Below are 23,385 nucleotides of genomic sequence, written 5' to 3'. Positions count from 1 at the left end.
TTTGTATATGATGGACTGTTTTCCGGTAAAAATCGTATCTTAATTGCTATGAATACCTAGGTCTTTACTTTTGCCCCTCTTTATCATTATGGAATTATTTATCAGGATTATGGAATCGGAATGGGGATTATACGGTAGGGAAAGCTTGTCGGAGCTTGGGATTTTTACGACGAAATACACGTGCGTTTCCACAACAGACCCGGAAAGGAAGGAAGGAAAAAGTGGAGAAGGAAAGGCAGGGAGGTTAACCAGTTTAGCTCAACCGGTTTGCTACCCTACACATGGGAGCGGGATGGGGGGATGAAAGATGGGGAAGGGAGAGAGAGAGAGAGAGCACATAATACAACACACACATCGTCAGAGTCCATCACTCTTGCGTGGTACGTGACATCACTGTAACAGCCGCTTGTCCAATCCCGTCTCTTTCAAAAATCGAAGTAGTCCCTTTGTCGCCTTCAGCTGCGATGTCTTCTGTCGGCGACATGTGAAAATCGTTTCAAGTGAGAAGGGTCTATTGTCAAGGTGCGCTAGAACGGACGCCAGGGACAGTCGCTGAACATTATCATCAGGACAGTCGCACAGAATGTGTTCCAGCGTCTGCTCGCAAAGGCTGGCATTGCAGATAGCGTTGTCGATCATTGCAATGCGAAATGAGTACAATTTCGCGAATGCCACCCCTAGCCATAAGCGATAAAGCAGAGTGGCCTATCTTCGACGGAGTGCAGTTGGCATACAGAAATGCATCAAAGAGGGCAGGTGGTATTGACGATTGCTCCGGTTGGTCTGGCTGTTTGGTGTGCACCATAGAAAGAGCGTGATCTCCTGTGCAAGCACTTGAAGTCTGCTAGCTGCGTTGGACCGTGAAAGTGACGTTTCAGTGGCTGCCAAGTCACTGCGGCGTCATAGGAAACGAAGACGTCGATAAAGCCACTCGGGCACGTCTTGAAGACATACAGGAAGAGGCTATACCACTTTCACAGACCCGGGAATTACTATATAAATCATGCGTAAGATCTGCGGTGGAAATCGCGTGCTGTGCGTGAGATCCTTCCACAGTAACTAACAAAGAAAGACCATTAAAAGGTCCGTCCATGGCGGTAGGATACGTACTTGATATACTATGTACGAAGGGAAGATTACTGCAACGAAATGTAAGGCGATGCTAAAATGGTAATCTCTGCTCTGCAGCACCGAAGAGCGCCATTTGGATTGAAGCTTTTACACAGCATACATCATTCACATATTCGAATTCTCCTTCCCTCCTCTCTCTCTCTGTTATCTTTGTTTTCCCCCTTTCCCATTCCCCCGGTGTAGGGCAGCCAACCGGACGTGATTCTGGTTAACCTCCCTGCCTTCTTCTTATCTCCTTCCTTCCTCACCTCCTCACCTCCGTGACGTATACATAAACAAGCCTCGCTGCACATCAGCAGACAAAGATTATGATCAAAATATAAGAGGAGGAGGAGGAGAATGAAAAGGAAAGAAGGAAAGGTAAGGAGGTCAACCAGATGCACGTCCGGTTTGCTACTCTAGACAGGGAAAGGGGTTTAAGAGAAGAAAAGCTAAGAGAACACAAATGCAATACATCGGCCTTTAGCAGCTCTTTTTTTTCTTCCAAGAACCATCAGTCAGTGGAACCGACTTCGTTCCTCGGTTATAGGAATTTCTTGTTCTAACATATTCCTTTCTGCATTAAAAAGGATAGAATCTTTTGTTCAGCAAGGCTGGATAAATATCGCGCGCATGTCAACCACCACCATGACCTATACAGGATCCCACTTTCAAGCTATAATCTTTCCTTTTAGTGCTTCTTTTTCGCGTTGTTGTACTGTATCTTCACTGCCACTCTGTTTCTCTTTTTATCCCCCTTAACCCTTCCCTCTGCGCAGGGTAGCCAACCGGAACTACCTCGGATTAACCTCCCTGCCTTTCTCTGCATTATTCTCCGTCTCTCTTGTTGCAATTCATTTCATCGCTTTGTTCTTTGCCCTTCCACCATGAATATTTGTCATCATTGTGCTTTCTGTGCTTTTTTTGACGTCTGAAATCTGCAACGTGCCTGTATCTGTCGTGGCTGTATACAACGCGGCTGTGCGCTTTTGTGTCGGCCTATAGTACTCTATCTTTTTGATTTACGCGAATTTAATGCAGACCTGCGATTATTATGCTGGTTTTTCTTCTGTACCCCTCCCTCCCGCTGCCCCCACTCTAATTCATTAATGGGCGCTGTGGGTAATAATTATTTAAATAAATAAATAAACAAATAAATAAATAAATAAATAAATAAATAAATAAATAAATAAATAAATAAATAAATAAATAAATATATTTCGGATAAAGAGCGTCTATCTCCTTCTCTCTGTGCCATGGAAATAGCGATAATGCCAGCGCGACTCTCGGCCATATCCACGGCCCACGCGTTCGAGGTGCGTCCGCGCAGTTTGCTTTGCTGGGCACCAGAAAAGATGGCCAAGTCGTCTCCGGCCGGAGTCGTGACGTTGACGAGGTGTTCTTTCGCGCCTGAGCGCGAGCGCCTGGGGATTCGGGCGTCGTGCCGAAATTTGTTGACGGTGAAAGCGCGAATGGCGCACTTCCGAACAGCCGCGCGACACGCTTTGCACGGTCAAGCGACTGAGGTTTGCAACGAGAGGCTGTTCTTGCATGAACGCGATAAGGATGCATTGATAGGAGCTGCGCGAAAAGACAGGACAAAGGTAAGAAAGGAAACCGAAAAGCGCAGGCACTCAACTGAGATTCTTGAAAAAAAAAACGAATGAAGAAAGTCATGTGTGCACAGCCAGAGTGCCGGTGTTCTATCGCGGTTGTGCGTTGCTGTGCTCGCTTTCTTGCCTTGTGCCCATCTTATCGTGGAATTTGCGCCAATGCATCCGTACCAACTCGTCCAGCTATCAACCCTATTAACGGGATAAGGCGTCACCTATAAAAGTTCGGCAGTTGCCATGTAGGGATCACTCCTGCTTTCGCGGGAAGTTAGGAGTAACTGGAGAATAGGGTAGGCTATGAAAGTTGTCGGCATTCGAGTGATAAGCTGCAACTCCTCCGCCAGTATGTGTGAATCACGGCAGGAGTAACGCGTCTGCCAGGACACGAAACTTGCGGTCAGAGCTTGCGCTAGTCACTCGTGATATTAGTGTTAACTGAGGCGACATGCCAACGACAGACTGAACTTATAAATCTTCGCGAAATAACTGCCTGGATTGCCAGTCTCAGATGCCAGTGTCACGCATACACTTATAATGGCCATGCAATGGCGCTGCGGTTGGACTGGCAGTAGTCGCATTTCCAGTTGCGCAAATAACACCTCTTACCCAACATCGATGAACTGTCAAAATTTGTTCACGCCAACAAGTACGCGACTACTTCGTTTCCGCCAGCGCTGTTGGGTTTCGGCAATTATAAACCAGAGGTGGTTTAAACTTCGAGGACGTAATCAGAAATAATTTTCTGCGTGGAAATCATCCGGCGTCGGCGCCTCTATAGCCGTACAATCCGTGATACTGAAATTCAGGCCCGTTATCATCGCACGCGTAATTTTAATGCTTGCTTCTCAGGGAGACGAATGCCTTTAAACACACCTCTAATCTCAATTTGAAGTGAAGCAGCGTTCGCACTGTATCGTCCTCAACACATCTCGAGATAACGTAACTACTTGATTTAGCTGTTGAGTTACAATCTTAAGGTCGCAACAGTTGCCTTGTACTGGCCAAATGGCTATTTTACCGAATGCAATGCAGAAAGGCGATTGATCGCAACCCGCCTGTTGTCTATCTAATTAACGAGCATATTTAATAAGTACGTTTTGTATTACTTCCTAAAATTCTGAAAAGTGTTGAGGAGTCGATCTACACCTATCACATTCCTGTACACCATAGACCAGGAAGGTTATCCAATTTACAAGTATGGTATTAACCATCTTAGTGGCGGGCATCAAGTTGTTTTCGCGGATAATATAAAACAAACACAACGGCTTATTTTTGGTTGAGCATAAATGGAAATATGGCACGAATAATGTCAAATTCTCTCTCGGTGTGGTCCTCCAATTTCTATCTGACAAAAGGAGTGTCGAGAGGAGCATGGCGGGGCAGAAACGTGTAAACGTACCGGTACGTCAGTAACTCTGAAAGAGCTAACTAGCATTCCCTGTTAAGTGCTTGAACACACTTTGTTGCCACAGTAGTACAATTGTTTCTTTGTATGGAAACTTCCGTGTTTTCTTTTGCTGAATGCGGCGTTACACAAAAAATTCTCTCTTAAATCAATTGTTTTCTATCAGTCACTTAACTTCACTTAGTTTTATTCAGCTGCACTTTGTCTGATTAGAATTTTCTAGGCTACTCTGACGTATTTCGTAATGTGGGTGAGGAACTACCCGGCTTCAAGCTAAGTCATTTAAATATGAATTCTCATCTCTTTACCTGGCTCGAGTACTTCTTTTCTTAGCGTCTCAACCTGTTGCGGGAAATGAAAACTGATTTTACACAGTGTGTCCACTCTGGAGTATGACGGGGACACCTTTTACGTCACCTACTCGTCTTGAAGTATACGAACCTTCAATATTTTGTTTCTGATAACGTGTAGTTATTCACAAGCAATATAATGTTGTATTTCGGAAAATTAACAACACAACGATACCGATACTGCTATTTTACAAAGCGACCCAGATGCCACACCTAATTAGCGCGAAGCGTGGCTCAAAGAAATGGGATTGCATTCACGTAGCACTTGTTATGTTATATGAGCTTGTGAGAACAAATATCAGCCCCAGATTCCTACATTTAGTATTGCATTCAGGCTTTGAGACTATTAATAAAGAAAATAAATAAACACATAAATAAATAAAACGCGCCAGATTGGATCAGCTGTTTGTTTTTGCTTATCGAAGGGCGTTCACTTCGTCAAATTACTGCGCATTTTATTGCAGCATCTGCTCTTCCCTCTCGTGTGAAGCAAACTGAAGACAACAGAGTGTTTCGCTACCCTGCGAAATAGCGCCGCCATCAGCGTTACTCCCAAATGTGTTCCACTCTCTCCTTTTCACGCTGCAGCGGAGTCATTCCGCAAGCGAAGCGAAATAACGCGGCACAGTGCCTTTCATTAATTACGCGATTACGCTGAGCAGCAACGCAACGCGTCTTTAGCGAAGATTTCCGGCATGCTGCGTCCTTGGTACCCCAAAATGGCGCTAGGTGCATGGTTCGCGTCACTCTAGCGAGGAACGGGTTGTGCCGTTGCTGGAAAGATTCGCTCTCTCTCTCTCTCTCCGCCACTCTATTCTACCCGGCTGCCCCAGCTGCTCGTTTCGGTGAAGGAGCGGTGCGCGCGATGGGGGAGGCGAAGAATGCGTAAAAAATGGCGTTCGCGCCCTCCCATGCAAGCACGCTTCTTGGTGACGTTCCAAGCAGCCGAGGCATGTCTGTCTCCGCTGTCGCTCGCCCGGCTGAAGCCAACGGTTGGCGGGCTCAAAGGAGCGCGCGGTGCGGACCGGCGAGCCGCAACTCGCTGCACCGTGGTGCGGACGGGACGACGACCACATCGGCGGGTTTTTAGTTTCCGCGCGGGCGACGCACTGCGCGCCTTACGTAAGCGGTGCCGTAACGTCCTCGGCGTAACGTCGAAGTCGCCGAGTTCCTGAACCTCGTGCTGTGCACGCCTATACCACGCACGCGCGGTTGCCACAAAAAAAAACAAAAAAAACAACGCACGCGAGTTGTGGGCCTCTCTTTGCCGGCTTACTGCTCGCAGAGTGGCCATCGATCATGTCTATGGCCAACTGCGGAAGCGCTCGTTTGAGAGGATCACCACGACGATATCTTTTATTTCGTGACATTGCACTGTATCCGCGCATTTGAGGTGATGTATGAACGGTGCTGGTTGTGTGTGTGTTCTTTTTTTGCTGTTGAAGTTTTCGCGAGGCGCGTATTTGCCCAGAAGTCGGGTTGAAGAGGGAAAAATAGCGATAACAGGATGCTATGGAGGAAGACATACTTGGTGTTTTGCAATTTTCTTAAGAACAACGGATATTTAAGGCTGATCTGCAATCTGTCTTATGCATGGCGTGCAGCCGTATTCGTCAGCATGGTGAGCTGCGACACTTGTTTTCAAGGGGGATGCAGGGTGCAACTTGCACCCTCACGCTGAACGGCAATGTTAGAATATACTGATAATTTGGATGGGATGTTCTCCTCAATAAACTGAAAATAAGAAAAAAAGGAAACGTAGACACGCTATAATGGTGATGGCTACTCTATTACGCTCAATAGAAACAATAATAGCAAAACGAATTCTTGCATTAGAAGAAACGACGTCGTAAGGCTTTTCATCCTTATGACGTATGTGTTGCTGCTTGCTGCCACATTGTACAACTTCTAATATTTAGTGTACTCCATTATTCAGGCAAAACCAATGTCATCCTTATTAACATCTTATTATGGTGATTATGTTGATTTTCATTGAAAGACAAAAATTTAAACTGCTATAAAAAGTGCACTTGCGTTACAATCCCCTTCCTGTTTACTTCGTTTAGACTTTAAAGGGCGCGAAAGGTGATAAATCATCCTGGGCCACCCCGACAGCTTGCCGGTACCGCAATGCCTTCAAGCGAGCTGTGAACGGAAGAAGTTGAACGTCGTTCGCGGTAACACCATCAGTTAAAACGTTATTCCGTTCACGTCGGTGATCGCAGCTTTCTTGTCATCCACGCTGCCAGCATGACGGTGCAAGTCTAAACAACGTGCGCTGTTTCCCAAGACAAATGAACGATTGCTAGGACTGAATAAAACTGCGGACATGCATCTCGTCCCCGTTACGACACCAGTTTCCGCTAAGGTGGAGCATTTCCTCGCCGGTTTCTCCTCGAATACGAGACGCCAGTAACTCTTGCCGTTTATCGCTATTCGTTTGCTTCGAGCACTGGTGCTGTTATCTGGCACGGTTCATAGAGTTCCTTACAAAACTACTAGAGGGAACTTCTAGTAGCCTAGGCTTGGTGCAACTGTGATGGTTCGGCTTGCTCGTGAATTATGTTGAGCTCATGGATTTGCCTGAACTTCGTCCTTCTGGCTTCAAGTGACTTTGTGAGTTTACAAATTCGTAATTTTCCACAAAATATTGTGTCACAAACGCAACAATTCGCAGTAAGCAGGCATGTGCGCAGACTCTTATACTATGGGTACTGCGTTTAGAAAAATAGGTTTGCTTCAAAATTTAGGCCAATACGGCTGGGTAAGGCTTAGTAGAAAATAAAACCTCATTATTTCTTTAAAGACATACATACACATGACAGGAAAGGGCAAACCAGGAGCAGGCTGGCAAGTGCCAGCGGAAGGGGCCCAACGCCTTTCTACTCTCCGGAAAGGAGGAGAGAGAAACATATAAATGCAAAATAGGAAGGAGGGGAAGAAACAGGAAAGTAAGAGCAAGATGAAAAATCTCAAAGAAAAAAGCAGAACACACACCTCAGGTTGCGCACAGTATAGGGCCGGTCACTGCAGGTCATGCTACTAAAGAATGCTAAAATAGAAGAAATAGTGCCTGAGGTCTTGCCATTTGAAGGCAGAAATAAGTTACAAACGTCAACCTAATTTATTTGCTTCTAGAAAAGTAAGAAGAGCGTGATTAGCCTCCTCGCACTGAGGCGCAGAACCACTGGGGTACATACATTCGTCGAGTGTCGTACACCGCAGGTCAAGGAGATGATATAGTCCCTCACTAGCGACGTATGCTGCACAATAAAAGCGGGTCGCTCCAATATAAGGTGGTGAAATGTCTCGCAGTAACCGCAAGACGTGCATAATAGACTGTCCACACGTCCTTGTCGGTATAAACGTTCGCACATGTTCACACAGCCAAACCCTTAGCTTGAGCAGTCGTGCTCTAACGAGACGAAACAAGCCTCGACCGCGAACACGGAGCGGGAACGTTCCACTTGGGACGCACTGGTCTGGATGTTGCTTGAGTAGGTGGCGACAAATCAGCTACAAGAACGCTAGGATAAGGCAACGAGAAGGTCAGACATATTGACACACTAACTATCGTTCCCGTGGTATAGCTCAACTATCGCCGCTCAAGAGTTGCCTCTAGTTATTTTAGCACGAAAGTCTACAGCATTGGCACACTTCTGCGCCGAACGAGCTTTACCCGAGGTGCTGCTCTAGCGATTTGTTGAAGTCCTGCAAGTTGTCAAATTGCGCCATGTTTGCGATTTGAAACAATCAGGGAAGCCGTAGCAACTTTGTGAGTACTGGCAACATGGCGAATTCAACATAGCCGAACTATACAATGCCCAGAATCAGTAGCGCTCCTGGCGTCTCAATGACGCCTGGTGCTGGCCGGCGTCCACGTCTAGTCACTAGACGCAAAGATTTTTAGCGTGTCCGCTATGCCGGTTTACGTACTGGCGATTGCGTAATACCGGTTACCGGATGCTGGTAGCAACATCTAGTGGCGATTCGTCTAACCACAATGCCTTGTAGACACGTTCTCGTGTTCCATGAGTGTCTGTGTAAAAAAAAAAAAAAAACACACACACACGTTTTAAAAAGCAACGTGTTCGCGACTAGACCGCTGCTGATTATGTACACTACCAGCAAAGGGGAATATATTCGGTTACTGCAATAATAGCTCTGTTCTTGTTTCGTTAAGTTCTGCGCCACTAGGTGGCGCGACCAACTCAGTCGCTCACGTTTATGCCTAAGATAACGCGCTAATCCGCGCACTGCAAGAAGTTTGCGGACAAACTAAACGATTTTGAGGTTCTAGCCCTGCCGAAGACACGTCGGAAGTGACGCTTTATGCTCACCCACGGGCGACCAGTCGTGCATCGCCTTCGAAATTTTCTGACCTTGCATAATCTGGGCCCGAGTTCGCAAAATTTTTCACTCGTAAGTGATCTCTTCTATTAGCTTTTCGCCTTCTCTATTAATATGTCCTACATCAGGATTGGCTGGAATTTAGCGAAGGAGCATTGTGCGTATCGCCCTGGTGAACGGGCTCCGCTCATCTGCTTGAACAGGCCCGTAGTGCACGCTGTCGTATGTATTTTAACACGGTGGTATGTCCCGAATCGTTACGCATTTAAAAAAGAAAAAGAAATTTGGTATCTTCGTTTGAAGGGCGAAGCATTGACAGGGACAGCGAGGCTTAACGTTGCACTCGCTGTCCTTGGATGATGATCTAACTGTATGCCGATACGACATCTTGGCGCAAGGCATCACGCAGTGCAACTGCTTCTGGCCAGAAGAAAAGAGCGCCCGACCATACGTCTCACAACGCTGGCGTTGCGAGGACCGCCGCCAGGTGACGCATTCTGACACGATCCACTTCGGCGATAGTTGGCCGTCATGCGCGTGCTGATTGGCTGGTTGAGCAAACTCGGATGACGCAACTCGTCCGATTTTGCTCAAACAACCAATTAGAGCGCGCCTGACGGCGAACTATCGCCGAAGTGGATCGTGTCAGAATGCGGCCTCAGTTGCGTTGCAGACGTCGAAAGTCGGCGGTGCTCGAGATGAGACCGGCCGAAAACCGTAGGCGTTAGTCAGCGACCAGTGAAATATTGATACCGTTTATTTGACGTTTACTGCATATTCCGCTCAGACCAGTGCATACACACCACAGTTGAGCAGGAGCTTGCTTTATTGTATGTGTGCCTGCAACGCCCAGGCCTGATGATGACGCCAGAACGCAGTCCTTGCTCTGGCACCGAGCCAATCTAGCGCTCTCTTTTTTTGCAGTCGAACCCACTCGCAGTCTCTGGAGACCCTCTAAAATTCAGTGCGCGAGCCGCGCGTGCGCTGTTGATGAAAACGCGGCAGTCGATGACGGCGGCACCGATGGCAGAAATGCTCGGCGAGCGTACCTATAATTGTTATCGCAATATAAGCGAGAAATAAGTTAGATATTGCGAAGGATTCGCCCGGAATTGAGAAAAAAAATATTATCTTACGCGATAGAGTTTGCTGGTAGGGCGGCGTTAATGGTGCCTGCGTTTCATGAGAGCAACAGCGGGACGATCGTTGCAGGGATGGCCAAACGCGGATGGCGCATATTTCAGAGACGTTTAGTGAATAATTGCCTCGAAGGGTGCAGGTAAGGGCGTACAAAGGTATAGGATCTCCATTCACACACTCTTCGAAAGGATGAAAGATGAGACGCACATACAGGATAAATAAACATGGTAGCTTCAGTTAATCCTGCGAATTTTATGTGACGAAGCTAAGACCGAATTCACAGATCTTTTCTTTCGCGAGTGGTGTTTTTCATCAGCTGGCTGTCGTCTTGAATAACAGTACAACATCATGATTGACTAGCATTTTTTATATTGGACATTCGTAGAAAAAAAAAAAAAACATTATTTTTTTGTGTGAATATGGGTCATGCTACAAGGATTCAAACCCCGCTGGGCCGGTATAATGTAGCGATTCCTTTAGCTAGAACGTATTCCTTTCTTATAATGAACCATCCACGACCGACCGATGGCATTGATAGCGTTGGCAGAGCACCGCTCGGAACACTAGTGAAACTTGGAGTGAAAAATAATTCAAATTCAAAATGGAAATAATTCATTTTTATAGAGCTGCTCCGTCTGTTTTTTTCTCTCTTTTTGTCATTTTCTAAGTGAAAATGTAGAATACGTTCACGTAGGCCACAACGAGAAAGATCGCTAACTACTTTGTGCGCATCATCAAAGACATGTAGCGAAGCACTGACTGAAAAACACAGGAAACAGAAACGGCGGAAAAAATGCTCCACTGAGTGACAGGTATATGAAAACGCTACACTCATGGGATAAACGCGCGGACAGTAATGAAGTGATTGCTGTTTTCCACCGTGTGTCTTCTTGGAGCGCCTCCGCCGGCTTTCTTCCGAACGTATTTTTAGATCGAGAAAAACATATTCGCGGAAAGTACGTCACACTGCTCGCACGTCACGCCTTGAAGGCCCTCTTGACAGGTTGTCTGCTGTGCAGACCAGTGTCTCAAAACAAAGACGATCCAGCGGTGTCAACAGCCTGCAAACTAAAGCTCGCATGCTCGGGAGCACCGCTCCAAAAGCGACAGTCAGAGTGATCGCTGTTGTTTGTTGGGATCCGGTGTGACTCAACACCGAGACAGGAAGTTGGGAACGGGAGCCTTGACCTTCGAATGGAAAATCTGGCGGTGCTAGTAACGGTGAATTAGCACTCGTTCGCGGCTTTTTGTGTCTCAGGCTCGATCCAAGCCCTTTGGAATAGCTGCCTCACCCACGGGCACTATGGTGTCGAAATGCACACAGCATCGATCGTCTCCTGTATCACTGTTGCCGCTTCTACAAACAACGCCGGGCTCTCGAGTGTGCTTTTAATAGACTGGACGATCGCCCTTTTTCAGAAGCGAATGCCTTGGAAGCCTGGCCTCACCGCTCATCAGCCCAGAAAACGGCACGAGCACTTCTGTAGTAAATAAAGGTGGCAGACTTGAGTACCCTACCGCAAATACGCGACACCTTGCTTGGTGCGTGTGAATGAGCCACACGTGCTCTCTCTCTATTTTTCACTCTGCCTCCCTTAGGGTAGGGTAGTAAGATGAAGAAAGTCTAGCTAACCTCCCTGCCTATTCCTCCGTGCCTGTTTCTCTCTTTGTCTATCTCTCTCCTGGCTTATCCTCGTTGCGAGATATCTCTGCCTTGCTGAGATGGTAGGTCATTTGGAACATTAAATTGCTGAATCCATCCAACAGAGACACTTTCCCACCTCCAACCAGAAGCCTATCGACGACAGCTTGCTGTTACATCTGCTGGAAAGCAAAACAATAGGCCTAAACCAGGCACTCCCCGGACCCCCTATAAGGGCTGACTTGTTTAGTTGCTTTTTGTTAACAAAACTTTTTGTCTTTCTCTGTCTTTCTCTGTAACTTTAATGACAGCGTTAGCTTTTTCACGTCCCTGCAGCAGCTTTTATCGTTTGAAAATGAAGTCTGACAGAAGAAACTATTCAGATACGAAGAAAATATCTACTAAATGTAACATCTTTGCTCAAGTATCACTTGAAGCCGCCAGCTAAAGCAACAGTGTAGTTCGGTGACATATTCATTGCCAACGTTTCCAATATCATATTGAACAATCTAAACCATCAAAACTAAGCTGCAGCCGTTCTGCGAATTTTCCCGGTACAACTCAAATCAAGTTCTACCTCAAATTTACGCTCGAGTTTCGCGTAATGAAAAACTTAATTTCGGCAAATTACGGGCATTGAAGCAGACTACTTTGTTTTAAGTCTGCAAGCCTCCCCACCATGAGTCTCTTTCAGAAGTGCAATTGTCGAAAAGTTAATCTAACGCATGCGAACTTTATGTTCAAAAGGTAGGACTAGCGGCTCTTCTATGCCTGAGTTGAAAACTACATTATGTCACTGAAGGGACATTCACGAGGATATACATTCAGCTACGAAATTAAGAACGCCATGACATTAGGCATCGCAATAAATGATGTGACCGAGCATCGTAGATATATACCTACACAGCTGAGCTATCAATATTCTGTTATTCTAGTTTTCGTGAGAGCAGATAGGTTAGCAGATCTTCTAGAGATACGACTGTGTTGACCTGTTATCATTTACAGAAGAACTTATGGTGCCATGCCCAAATGCATTTGCAAATTTATGCAAATCCCGTGCCAATTCTGCAAATCAACCTACGGTGCTTAGGAATAGCAACCGCAGCGTCACAAAGTCGAACAGCTGTTGACATTGTTTATAAGCCGGAAAATTTAATGAAATGACTAGTTGCGTCACGGCGGTGTAGCTAGACTAAGCCTCATAATAAGCTTGAGAACTACGACTCGCCTTCTCAGGCTTGCAACATGTAAAAAAATATTTCCCCAACAATCTGAACCATACTGACTTGCAAGGTCCGAAATTGACAAATAAACACTGCAGACACTCAGTCTGTTCCCCATCCCTAACTCTCCCTAACATGCTGCAAAACAAGTCAAAACAATTCTGGAAACACATTAACCTAAATAACCGTCAACCATTATTATTATATGATAACGACAATAACCGTGTTCCCAACAGTAAAGTATCTGAAGTACTAAACTCTGTCTTCTCTTCAGTGTTCACTTCTCAACTTAACACTGACCTCCCAGACTGTCCTTGCCTCAACAACTCAACGATGCCAGACATAACAGTCGATGCATATGGTATCGCCAAGCCAATTGAATCCCTCAAATTAACATCCTCTGGCATCGATGGAACCAATTCAAAAGTGTTTAAGAACACTGCGCACATCTCTAGTGTATTTTGGTGCCATATCTTTCAGGAATCATTATCATCTGGAGTGGTGCCGCAAGACTGGAAAATAGAACTACAGAAAGCTGAGTTAGTTGGTAAGGATTCATTATGCAAAAAAGAGTGAGGCGTGACTTCGGGTTGTCCACTTCTCTACTCTTGTGTCCTGTCTGCACGCCTCAACTCTTTTTTGCATAATGGAAAATAGGTAAGATAATTCCAGTACCAAAAAAGGATAATCGTCCTTGTGCTACAATTACCGTCCAATTTCCCTTATCAGTGTTTGTTCCAAACTAATGGAGATTATCATTTGTTCTCATATTGTAAACTATCTCCCATCCGCTAATTACTTTAATCCTAATCAACATGGTTTTCAGAAAGGCATGTTCTGCGAGACTAAACTAACTCTCTTCGTTAATGACATCAGCTCCCCTCTTGATCAAGACATACCCATAGATTCCCTCTTCGTAGATTGCCAAAGTGCTTTCGACAAGGTTCCTCATGAACGGCTCTTCCTAAAACTATCGCGTCTTAATTTTAAACCTTGCGTTCTCCAATGGATACGCAACTTTCTGACTAACCGTCAACACTTCGTTTACGTTAACCAATGCTCGTCTAATTTATCACCCGTTATTTCCGGCGTGCCACGAGGCACAGTCCTGGGGTCACTACTCTTCGTAATATACATTGGCGACTTACCGAGAGGTTTTCGTTCAAAATTCGTTTATTTGCTGATGATTGTGCAATCTATCGTCCTATTACTAACGACGCTGATTCTCGTGCTCTCCAGTCCGGCCTTATCGTCATTGAAACTTGGTGTAAAAATTGACTAATGTCCCTCAACGTCAAAAAAAAAAAACGTCGCTACTTACTTTCCATAGTCGCCAATCATTTATTTCAGGTAATTACGTTATCGCCGGTTGTGAAATATGTGCTGTTACTTCTTATAAGCACTTAGGTATTAACTTGTCCAATAACCTCAGCTGGTCCTCACACATCTGCAGCATTAGCAATGATGCCAGTCGTGTACTATGCTACCTGCGCCGTAATCAACGTCTTGTTCCACCCTCTGTAAAACTACTCGCATATTTAACACTCATTCGACCGAAACTGGAATGCGCATGCTCAGTGTGGGACCCACACCAATCTAACCTGGCAACAGCACTGGAATCCATACAGAATCGGGCAGCAAGGTTCACTCATGCTCAGTACTCTTACCACACTTGCGTTACTAAACTCAAGTCATCTCTGAACCTTCCAACTCTCGAGCACCACCTCATAACAGCAAGGTGTGCCTCTTTTACAAATTTTATCACTCGCTGCATCACCAGACCGACATCACGCCTGCGCATCGCACTGCATCCCGTCGTAGCCATTCAAAGGCATCCCCCTCCAGCTCGCATCATCGCTCATGTTAACTCCTTCTTCGTTCAAACAGTGAAATACTGGAATAATCTAGCTGCTGAAGCGGTGCACCACTCCAGTCATTCATCGTTCAAGGCATTCATTCAAAATATGATATAAAATGCCCATCCCTCATGTAAAACCCGAAATCGGGTATTTGAGGTAGGAATAAATAAATAAATAAATAAATAAATAAATAAATAAATAAATAAATAAAATATCTTGAAAAAGAACGGGCAGAAAATGAACTCTGCAGGACGGGGCTATTGGCGACTGCCCGTCGGACCCGCTGCGCGTGCAGCCGATGACCGCGTCAACAACGCGGCGGGCAATATTTTCGGACTACCCGCGGCCTTGGCGAAAAGAACCAGGGCACGAGAAGGGCGACGCCAACAACAGAACAGGGCCACCGAACTCACCGCATGACGCGTCAGCGACGGCCTCGTCGTCTCGCTGTTTGTGCTCCGCATGCTCCGGTTGAACGCCCGCCGGAAGCGACGGTTCAGCAGCCGATGCTTTGGGTTCGATCACCGCTGCAGCGGTGGCAGTTGGAGGAACGCTGGGAGTCGCTGGAGGACTCCGCACGCTCGAGGCTGCTTCGGCGTTGGGGACGGTTGGCGATTCTAGTTCCTGGGACGCCTGCTTGGCGCCTCGCTTACCGCCCACGCTACCGCCGCTGCTAGTGCTACTGGAGCTGCTTGCTAGGCCGGCGATCTTAATCTTGGACGCCTTCTTGACCTTCTTCACTTTACGCGGAGCTTTGCTCGGCGGCTCACCAGTGTCGGGTGTCGCCGGCGGTGTACCGACACACGGGGCGGGCGCAGCTTCGACCTGCGGTGAAGCGAGCGGGGAAGGTGCGGCCGAAAATGTCGGGCTCGCGGGTACGGAATGACCGCTCGATTCTGAGTCCTTGCTTCGCCTGATCTTTTTGAGGCGCTTATCCACCTTGGCCTCAGCTGGACCAGCACGCGGGGGTGGAGTGGTCGGCTGCGCCTTGTCCGACGTCGGCGAAAGTTTCTCAAGAAGCGCGGAGGGACGCTTCTTCTGCGGAAGCGAAGTGGGAACGGCAGGTCTCGATCCGGCTGGCGGAGCCTTGTCCGTCACCGCAACCGGTGCATCTTTCTTGGGCGGAAGCGCAGCAGCAGGCACCGGCTCCTGAGGTGGTTTGGGTGGCGGCACAGTCTCTTGAGGTTTCGAAGCAACCGCGGGCTCTGGGGGAGCGCCCATTGGGATTGGCTGTCGCTTCTTGAGCTCGAGCATTCCTTGAGGCTCTTTGGATTTGAATGCGAGCCTTCCTTGTGGCTCCTTCTTGCGCAATTCAAGCATCCCTAGAGCGGGCTTTTTGATAGTTGTATCTGCAACAGCTGTTGTTTTGTCGGTAGTGTCCGGTTTCGCAGGCACGACTTTCGGCAGCAGTACCGGTGGCGCAACAACATCCTTAGGCATCGCCTTTGCAGCGTCAACAGTGCGAAGTTTGTCCACGATGGCCGATTTAGGTTCTGGCTTTTCTTGTGGCTGCGTTTGGAATGGAGGTTTCCTGTCTGACTTCTGACATGTCGAGGCATCCTTAGATGCCTGCTCTTTGGATTGTAGCGCCGTGTGCGTTTCAAGCTTAGAAGTGCGTGACTGTGAAACTGCTGCATTTGCGGTACTTGGTGGCTTTGTGTCTTCCATTTTATGTTTTGCTTGATCCTGATTGCTCAGTTTCAGTGCGGCTTGCGCCGTCTTGTTGACTAGCTTGGGCTTGTCTCGAGGCTCTGGAGTCAACGGCTGACTAGATTTCGGCTGTGGACTGGGAGGTCCAGTCTTGGCATCTTTTTTCGTTTTACCTTGATCTTGTTCCGGTTTTCGACCTGTCTTTAACTGAGCGAGAGAAGAAGCGATCTTGCCAGTCTTCGGTACCTTTTTCACAACCGGGGATGCATTAGCAGCAGTAGTAGTTGGGACCTTATTTTCGTTGGTGGCCTCCTGAGCAGCATTCTCATTTTTCTTTGGAGGAAGCTCTACGGTAACTACGGCGGGAGATATTTCACGTGTCCTCCCTTCTACTGATTGTTCACTGGCGCCAACGCAGTGTCCATTTGGCGTAGGAAGGCAGTGCACAACACTCTCCACGTTATCAGGTACAGGACTGACGTCACCGGGTGCACCTTTTCCCTTCGGCTTCTTCAGTTTCACAACCACAGTCTCGTATATCTCGCTTACTTTGGGAAGTTCGATCGTAGGTGTTGTTTCGCCATCAACTACGGGCTTTTGTGCGGGTCCGTCAGTTGCAACACCGTTAGACTGAGACGAAGTGTTACGTGAGCGGTGTTTTGAGGGTGATAACTTGTCACTTTCTTGAGGTACATTTGAAGTAGCAGAGCTAAGTAATTCTTCCGAAACTGTCCGGTTCCGCATCCTCCGTCTTCTACCAATGCTGTCGTCAGCGCGGTCGTTCTGGGGTGTGGTCGGAGTAGCGTTACTGTGCTTCCCTTCGGCCCCCTTGCCTCCGGGTGTCACAGGTAGCAAGTCGCGTCTAAGCTCTTCGAGGACAACCGGCGGTGCGTCGAGGCCCAACATGTCTTCGAGATCGACCGGTGACTGGACCGACTGGCCGTCCTTGAAGCTGCCAATACCAGAGTCGACGGACCGTGTGCTATGACCAGAGCCATCTTGCCTCGTTCGGGACACAACTGGGCTAGACTCATGCAATGCCGGGTCCTCTCTGAACTTGACAACGTGCCGGTGTCTGGTAATGATACCCATAGACTCGCGCCTCTCCTTTGATCCTCTCGCCGGTCGCTGACAGTCCTTAAGGGCGGGTCGTTCGCGAAGGATGGGCCTGTATTCATCGTACCAGGACGACGCGTACGTAGACTTGTAATAATTGGACACGGGAGACGGGCTGGACTCGCGCCCCAACCGCCGTAACGATGGCGGCGGCGTGAAGCCCCGGGCGGGAGAGCGGCAGCGCTGGAAATCGGCTCCCAGGCTGGACAGGACGTAGTTGGCCGTCGATGCCAACGCCGAAGAACTGGGTCTGAACAGGCATTCAGAGGAGCCCCAGCTACTGTCCCTAAGCCTGCGCGACAGTGACGGGTTGCGGGCTTTGCTGAGGTCCAAAGAGCTCTGGTGTAGCGCGGACCTGGACCGAGGGGGGACGTCGAACGGCGACGACGAGGCGGAAAAGGCGGAGCTGCCGTAGTACGCGGGACTCCCGATCGGGGTCCGGGCACGTCGCCTTACTGACGACATGACGCGAGGTGAGTGGGCCCAGGACCAACGACGAAAGGGGTCCTCCGATCACAGTTCCAGGCACAAGGGCTCGGAGAAACGCGTTAGGAATCCACGTCTTCAGTCACTTCCGTCCCGGCGACACATTCATGGCGCGTCGAAGCAGGCACTGCCACGGGTCGACGCGGGTGACATGGGGACGCGCTCGCTAGCGCGCCAGCCTGCACGGTCTCACGAACAAACACACAATCTCGGGTCGAAGAGACAATCGAGACTGTCGGTCGTAACACAGGTCGAAAACTCCGAAGGAATCGCGGCGTGCGCAAGCTCCCGGCTGATCCCTGGGGTCGTCGTTCAGTACGTCACACGCGCTGTTGTCGAACGAACGTCAGGTGTCTCCTACTGCGCGGCGCTGCGCGGTCCGCGCGCCACGGAGGAGAAGGCTGCTCTGCAGAGGTGCGTCCCTCGCCGTTCCTCGCGCAGCGCTAGAGCTCGGCTGCCCCGGGTTGTGGCAGCGGCGAGGAGGGGCGCTGGGAAGGCGAGGGCAACGGCAGGGACTCTGGAGCGCGTGCGGCAGCTGTGTTCTAAAATATCGCGCCCACCTACCGCTACCACCTTGGGCCGCGGGCAGTCCGCGGGTTCCTTTCCACCTGGAGCCAGGCCAGGGTTGGGGAGAAGAGAGAGAGGGAGGGGCAGAAAGAAGCGCGAGCCGCCACGGGCCGCTCGCTACCATGCGCTCGACGGACTTGGAGCGCAGCTTACGGTATGCGCGCTATTTGCCTTACGTGCCTTGCGCAGGAAAGTACGCTGCTTCACGTAACGCGATTTTGGTAAAGATGGAACGCGGAGCATCTTCATGTGTACGTGGTTTCGTAATGTAAGCGCTTTCTGGATTTGTCCTGCCTGGGATAAAGTGTTCGCTTCAGCTTTTCTCGCATTTTCTCGGATCTTTGATGACAGAGTTACTCACATTCACAAAAAAGAAAAGAAGGAAAAGGTGAGAGAGGCTAGTTCAGAGCGTTTATATGGTACGGTAGCATTTCACGCTAACATTGAGCACTCTCTGAGTAGTGTACCTGATTGAACAATTGGATGCTAATGAGACCAGGTGGTAATTACAGTGAACGTTGTGCACAGGCAAAGGAGAAGAAAGTGGGCCTACAAATCGAAACAGAGAACAGATGATGATGATCGAAGTTTATTGGCGCAAGGGCCTGAAGTGGCCAAGGAGAGCCAGCAGTTAGAGAAGTATGAGATTGCGCGCGGACAATATTGCCTCCGCGAATCGGTGTGTCAGTATTAAGAGGGCTTGGATATTGTGGCAGTGCACCAGGCTCACTTACTGTGGCACAGACTGTCGTGGAAGCGCACCTGTCGGGAGAACATGTGATGCGGAACAGACGCACCGCAATTCCAACGTAAGATTACTTGCCTCGAAGAGTTCGCGACTGGTCTCGAGATTAAAGAAGTACGTGGTTCTGCCACGGGTATCGGGGCTCTGGGGGGTGAGGGGAAGAAGTGCAGTTGCGGAGCGCTCACCCGAGCAGCCGCCGAAGAGGCCGATGCTAGTTTCAGTTACCATGCAGTAAACTACAGCAAGGCTCCAGACCCTGTCGAGAGAGCGACAGTTCATGATTGGCCATCAGCCTCTCCAACTTGTGATATCTATACTGTGCGTTTATCCAGGTCAAGTAGTCCCGGGGTGCCGATATCAGGAGAAGGAAATCATCATCATCATCATAATCATCATCATAATGAGCCTGTTTTATGTCCACTGCGGGACGAAGGCCTCTCCCTGCGATCTCCAATCGCCCCTGTCTTGCGCCAACCGATTCCAACTAGCGCCCGCGAATTTCCTAACTTCCTCGCTCTACCTAGTCTGTGCTGTGGAACGCATATTGCACTTGTAGCCAATTCCTGGCCGGCAGCCTGCAATGTATTTGACTATAACAGTATACAAGGCGTCCCGTGTAATTGCGCCATAACATTAAAATATGCGAGTGCCATGTAGCTGAACAGAACCGAGGCGATGTTGTTTGCCGTCGCTTGGACCAAGCCACACTACTTTTTGTGCAATTCGCCTAATTACATTATTAGTTATTATTGTTATTACTTTCGGCGCTGGCATTCACGGCAGGCTTGGACGTGTCGCTTTACACACTCGGCAAGTTTCGGCCAGTAGTAGGATTTTCGCACTCTATCAAGCATTCGCGTAAAACCCAAATGGCCACATGGAGGCTCGTCATGACAGGCGAATAAAACTTCGACACGGAGGTCTGCTGGAACGACCAAAAGGTATGTCTTGTTGGTGGCAGCGGAGTTCTTCTTATACAAGACGCCATGTCGTAAACAAAAAGACAATCCTCGAGCGATGTGCCGGGGTATTGATGGATTTCGTCCTTCCAGATGTTGGAATATAGGTCGTAGTGACTCGTCTGCGCGCTGCCGTGTGGACAAATCAGTAACGCTTACGGCCCTCCCAAAAACACCGTCGTCCTCAATTTCTTGGTCGGTAGCGTCGATAGGAGTGTGCGAGAGTACGTCAGCGTCTTCGTGTATGCGACCCGACTTGTACACGATGGTCACGTCGTACTCCTGCAAACGTAGACTCCGCCGTGCCAGTCCCCCAGAAGGGTCCCGCAGATTTGCAAGCCAACATAACGAGTGATGATCGGTTACAACTTTGAATGGGCGGCCGTAGAGGTAAGGTCGAACTTTGGCCAGCGCCCATACGACGACTAGACACTCTTTCTCCGTAGAGGTGTAGTTGGTCTCTGCACGCGATAGTGTGCGACTTGCGTAATAATAATAATAATATATGGGGTTTTACGTGCCAAAACCACTTTCTGATTATGAGGCACGCCGTAGTGGAGGGCTCCGGAAATTTCGACCACCTGGGGTTCTTTAACGTGCACCTAAATCTAAGTACACGGGTGTTTTCGCATTTCGCCCCCATCGAAATGCGGCCGCCGTGGCCGGGATTCGATCCCGCGACCTCGTGCTCAGCAGCCCAACACCATAGCCACTGAGCAACCGCGGCGGGTTGCGACTTGCGTAGGCAATCACACTTTCAATACCTTCCTGCCGTTGTACAAGCATCGCACCAAGACCAACGTTACTGTCGTCTGTATGAACTTCCGTGTCCATCTCCTCGTCAAAGTGGGCCAGAACTGGTGCTGACACCAGATGCTGTCGAAGGTCAATGAAAGCAGTCTCTTGCTCTGAGGCCCAGACGAACGATACATCGTCCCTCGTGAGTCGAGTCAGCGGCTCCGCCATCTTCGAAAAATGTTCGATGAAACGCCGGTAGTACGCGCGAAGGCCCAGGAAGCATCGGACACCTTTCTTGTCGGTCGGTGTTGAAAACGTGGCTACAGCGGCAGTTTTCGCGGGATCGGGGCAAACGCCTTCCGCGTTGACCACATGTCCTAGAAACATAAGCTCCTTGTAGCCGAAGTGACACTTCTGAGGCTTAAGAGTGAGGTTAGCCGATCGGATGGCTTCGAGAACTTACCGCAGTCGTTTCAGGTAGTCGTCAAATGTCGCCGAAAAAAAAACCACGTCGTTGAGGTAGACGAGGCAGGTTTGCCACTTAAGACCAGCGAGAACGGCGTCCATCAATCGCTGGAAAGTTGCTAGTGCCGAACAGAGCCTGAAAGGAAGTACCCTGAATTCGTAAAGGCCATCTGGAGTGACGAAAGCAGTTTTTTCGCGGTCTCGTTCATCTACCTCAATTTGCCAGTAAGCACTCTTTAGATCGAGAGACGAAGAATACTTAGCTCGCCGCAACCTGTCTAAAGAGTCATCGATACGCGGTAGTGGGAACACGTCCTTCTTGGTGAGATCGTTGAGGCGTCGATAATCAACACAGAAACGAAGCGTTCCGTCTTTTTCTTGACCAGAACGAGCGGGGACGACCACGGACTGTGCGAAGGCTGAATGACACCATCACCTAGCATCTCCTTGACTTGGGCTTGAATTGCCTCACGTTCTTTCGCCGAGAAACGATAAGGTTTTTGTTTGATGGGGCGTGCGTCGGCGGATGTCGTTATTCGGTGATTCGTGATTGGCATTCGGCCCACCTTAGTAGACCGAGCGAAGCACGCGCGTAATTCGTTCAGGAATTCCTGCAGTGCGCTCGTTTGGTCGTCCGTAAGCTCGGAGTCTACATCGATGTCTCTGAGCGAACCGTCGTCTGTGTCCACTTCAGAAGCAAAGCACTCGACGATGTCCGTTGATGGTTCGGCGTAGGCGATGGCAGTGCCACGAAAAATGAGCCGATGCTCAAAGGTGGAGTTGGTAACGAGGACCGCTGTCTGGCTATCACGAAGTTCGACAAGGCTTCGCGCTACACGAGTACCTTGGGTCAGCAACATAGAAATGTTGCCTTCTACAATGGCTTCACCGTCTTGTAGCTCGTCGGACTTGACCGGAACCATAACACTCGCATGCGGTGGTATCGTGATGCTGTCGTCCGAAACGCGAAGTGCGGTTCTGTGCCCAGCGGCGTCGGTCTGTGTTGTTGCCCTTTGCGTCGAGAAAGTGATGCAGCGCTCGCGGAGGTCAATAATGGCGCCATATTCCCGGAGAAAGTCCATCCCAAGAATTAGATCGCGCGAACACTCGCGGAGAACCAGACAAGTGGCGAGAAAAGCAGCACCGCGAATTTCTACTCTGGCCGTGGATAGGCCAAGCGGCGTGACGACGTGGCCACCTGCCGTACGAACTGGTGCCCCATTCCAGGGCAACGTAACTTTTTTCAGAACGCTCGCAAGTTTGCCACTAAGAATGGAGTAATCGGCGCCGGTATCTACAAGTGCACTCATTTTTCTGCCGTCGATCAACATAGGTATGTCCAGTGAAATATTGTTGGCGGGAACTGGTTCTGGCGTCGTCATGTTTTCGTTGTTCTGCGGTCGGCACGATACGAGGTCTTCAGCGCGTCGAGTATCAGCGGCCCCGCCTCGGAAGGTCGCTGACGTCAGTTTTCCCGGCGTGGACTTGGTGAACTGCCTTGCGTCGTCCTCGAGGTGGTATCACGAGCAGGGAAATATTGCCGCGGTGAGGGTGAGCGTGACTGCCACTGCGATGTGCCCGGCCTGCGCTGCTGCTTGATGAATTCTGCGATGTCGGGAGGCCTCTGCCCAAACCTAGGTCGAGGCTAATCAATGGAAAAACCCCGCAGGCCGAGTCGTCGATAGGGGCACTCCCGATACACATGACCAGCTTCGCCGCAGTGGTAGCACAGTGGTCGTCGGTCGGGTGCTCGCCAAACCTCTGATTTCCTCGCGGGCGTTCGGCGGTCGTCGAAGTAGTGTAGCGGAGTTGTCGGAGCGGCTTGCGCTGATTGCAACGCGACTGGCGACGCAACACAAGTAGGTGCGAAAGCTTGGGCGGGGCTGAGTAATATTTCTGCGTAAGTTTTCCGCCGGGACTCACTTGGCAGAGGTGGCGCTTCACTACTGGAAAGAGATGCCTGCAGT

At 49.2% G+C, this 23,385-nt stretch overlaps 1 protein-coding gene across 15 annotated transcripts in view; it reads right to left on the bottom strand.

The window, feature by feature from the left end:
• Nucleotides 1-23,385, bottom strand: part of LOC135913786 (putative protein kinase C delta type homolog) — a 725,274-nt gene that overhangs the window by 120,372 nt on the left and 581,517 nt on the right. For 2 of the 15 annotated variants that reach the window (XM_065446433.1, XM_065446432.1), the window contains exon 1: nt 15,106-18,440. The exons of 12 other annotated variants lie outside the window; for them this stretch is intronic. In XM_065446433.1, the coding sequence (XP_065302505.1) occupies nt 15,106-17,923 (2,818 nt within the window). In that variant the 5' untranslated portion in view covers nt 17,924-18,440. Of the gene's footprint in view, nt 1-15,105; nt 18,444-23,385 lie in introns of those variants that run through there. One more of the 15 variants, XR_010568111.1, reaches the window with a different exon arrangement.

This window comes from Dermacentor albipictus, chromosome 6, assembly GCF_038994185.2.
Source record: "Dermacentor albipictus isolate Rhodes 1998 colony chromosome 6, USDA_Dalb.pri_finalv2, whole genome shotgun sequence".
NCBI classification, from domain to species: domain Eukaryota; kingdom Metazoa; phylum Arthropoda; class Arachnida; order Ixodida; family Ixodidae; genus Dermacentor; species Dermacentor albipictus.
Note: the sequence above shows the minus strand (reverse complement) of the source record. Positions and strands in the feature narration are given on the sequence as shown.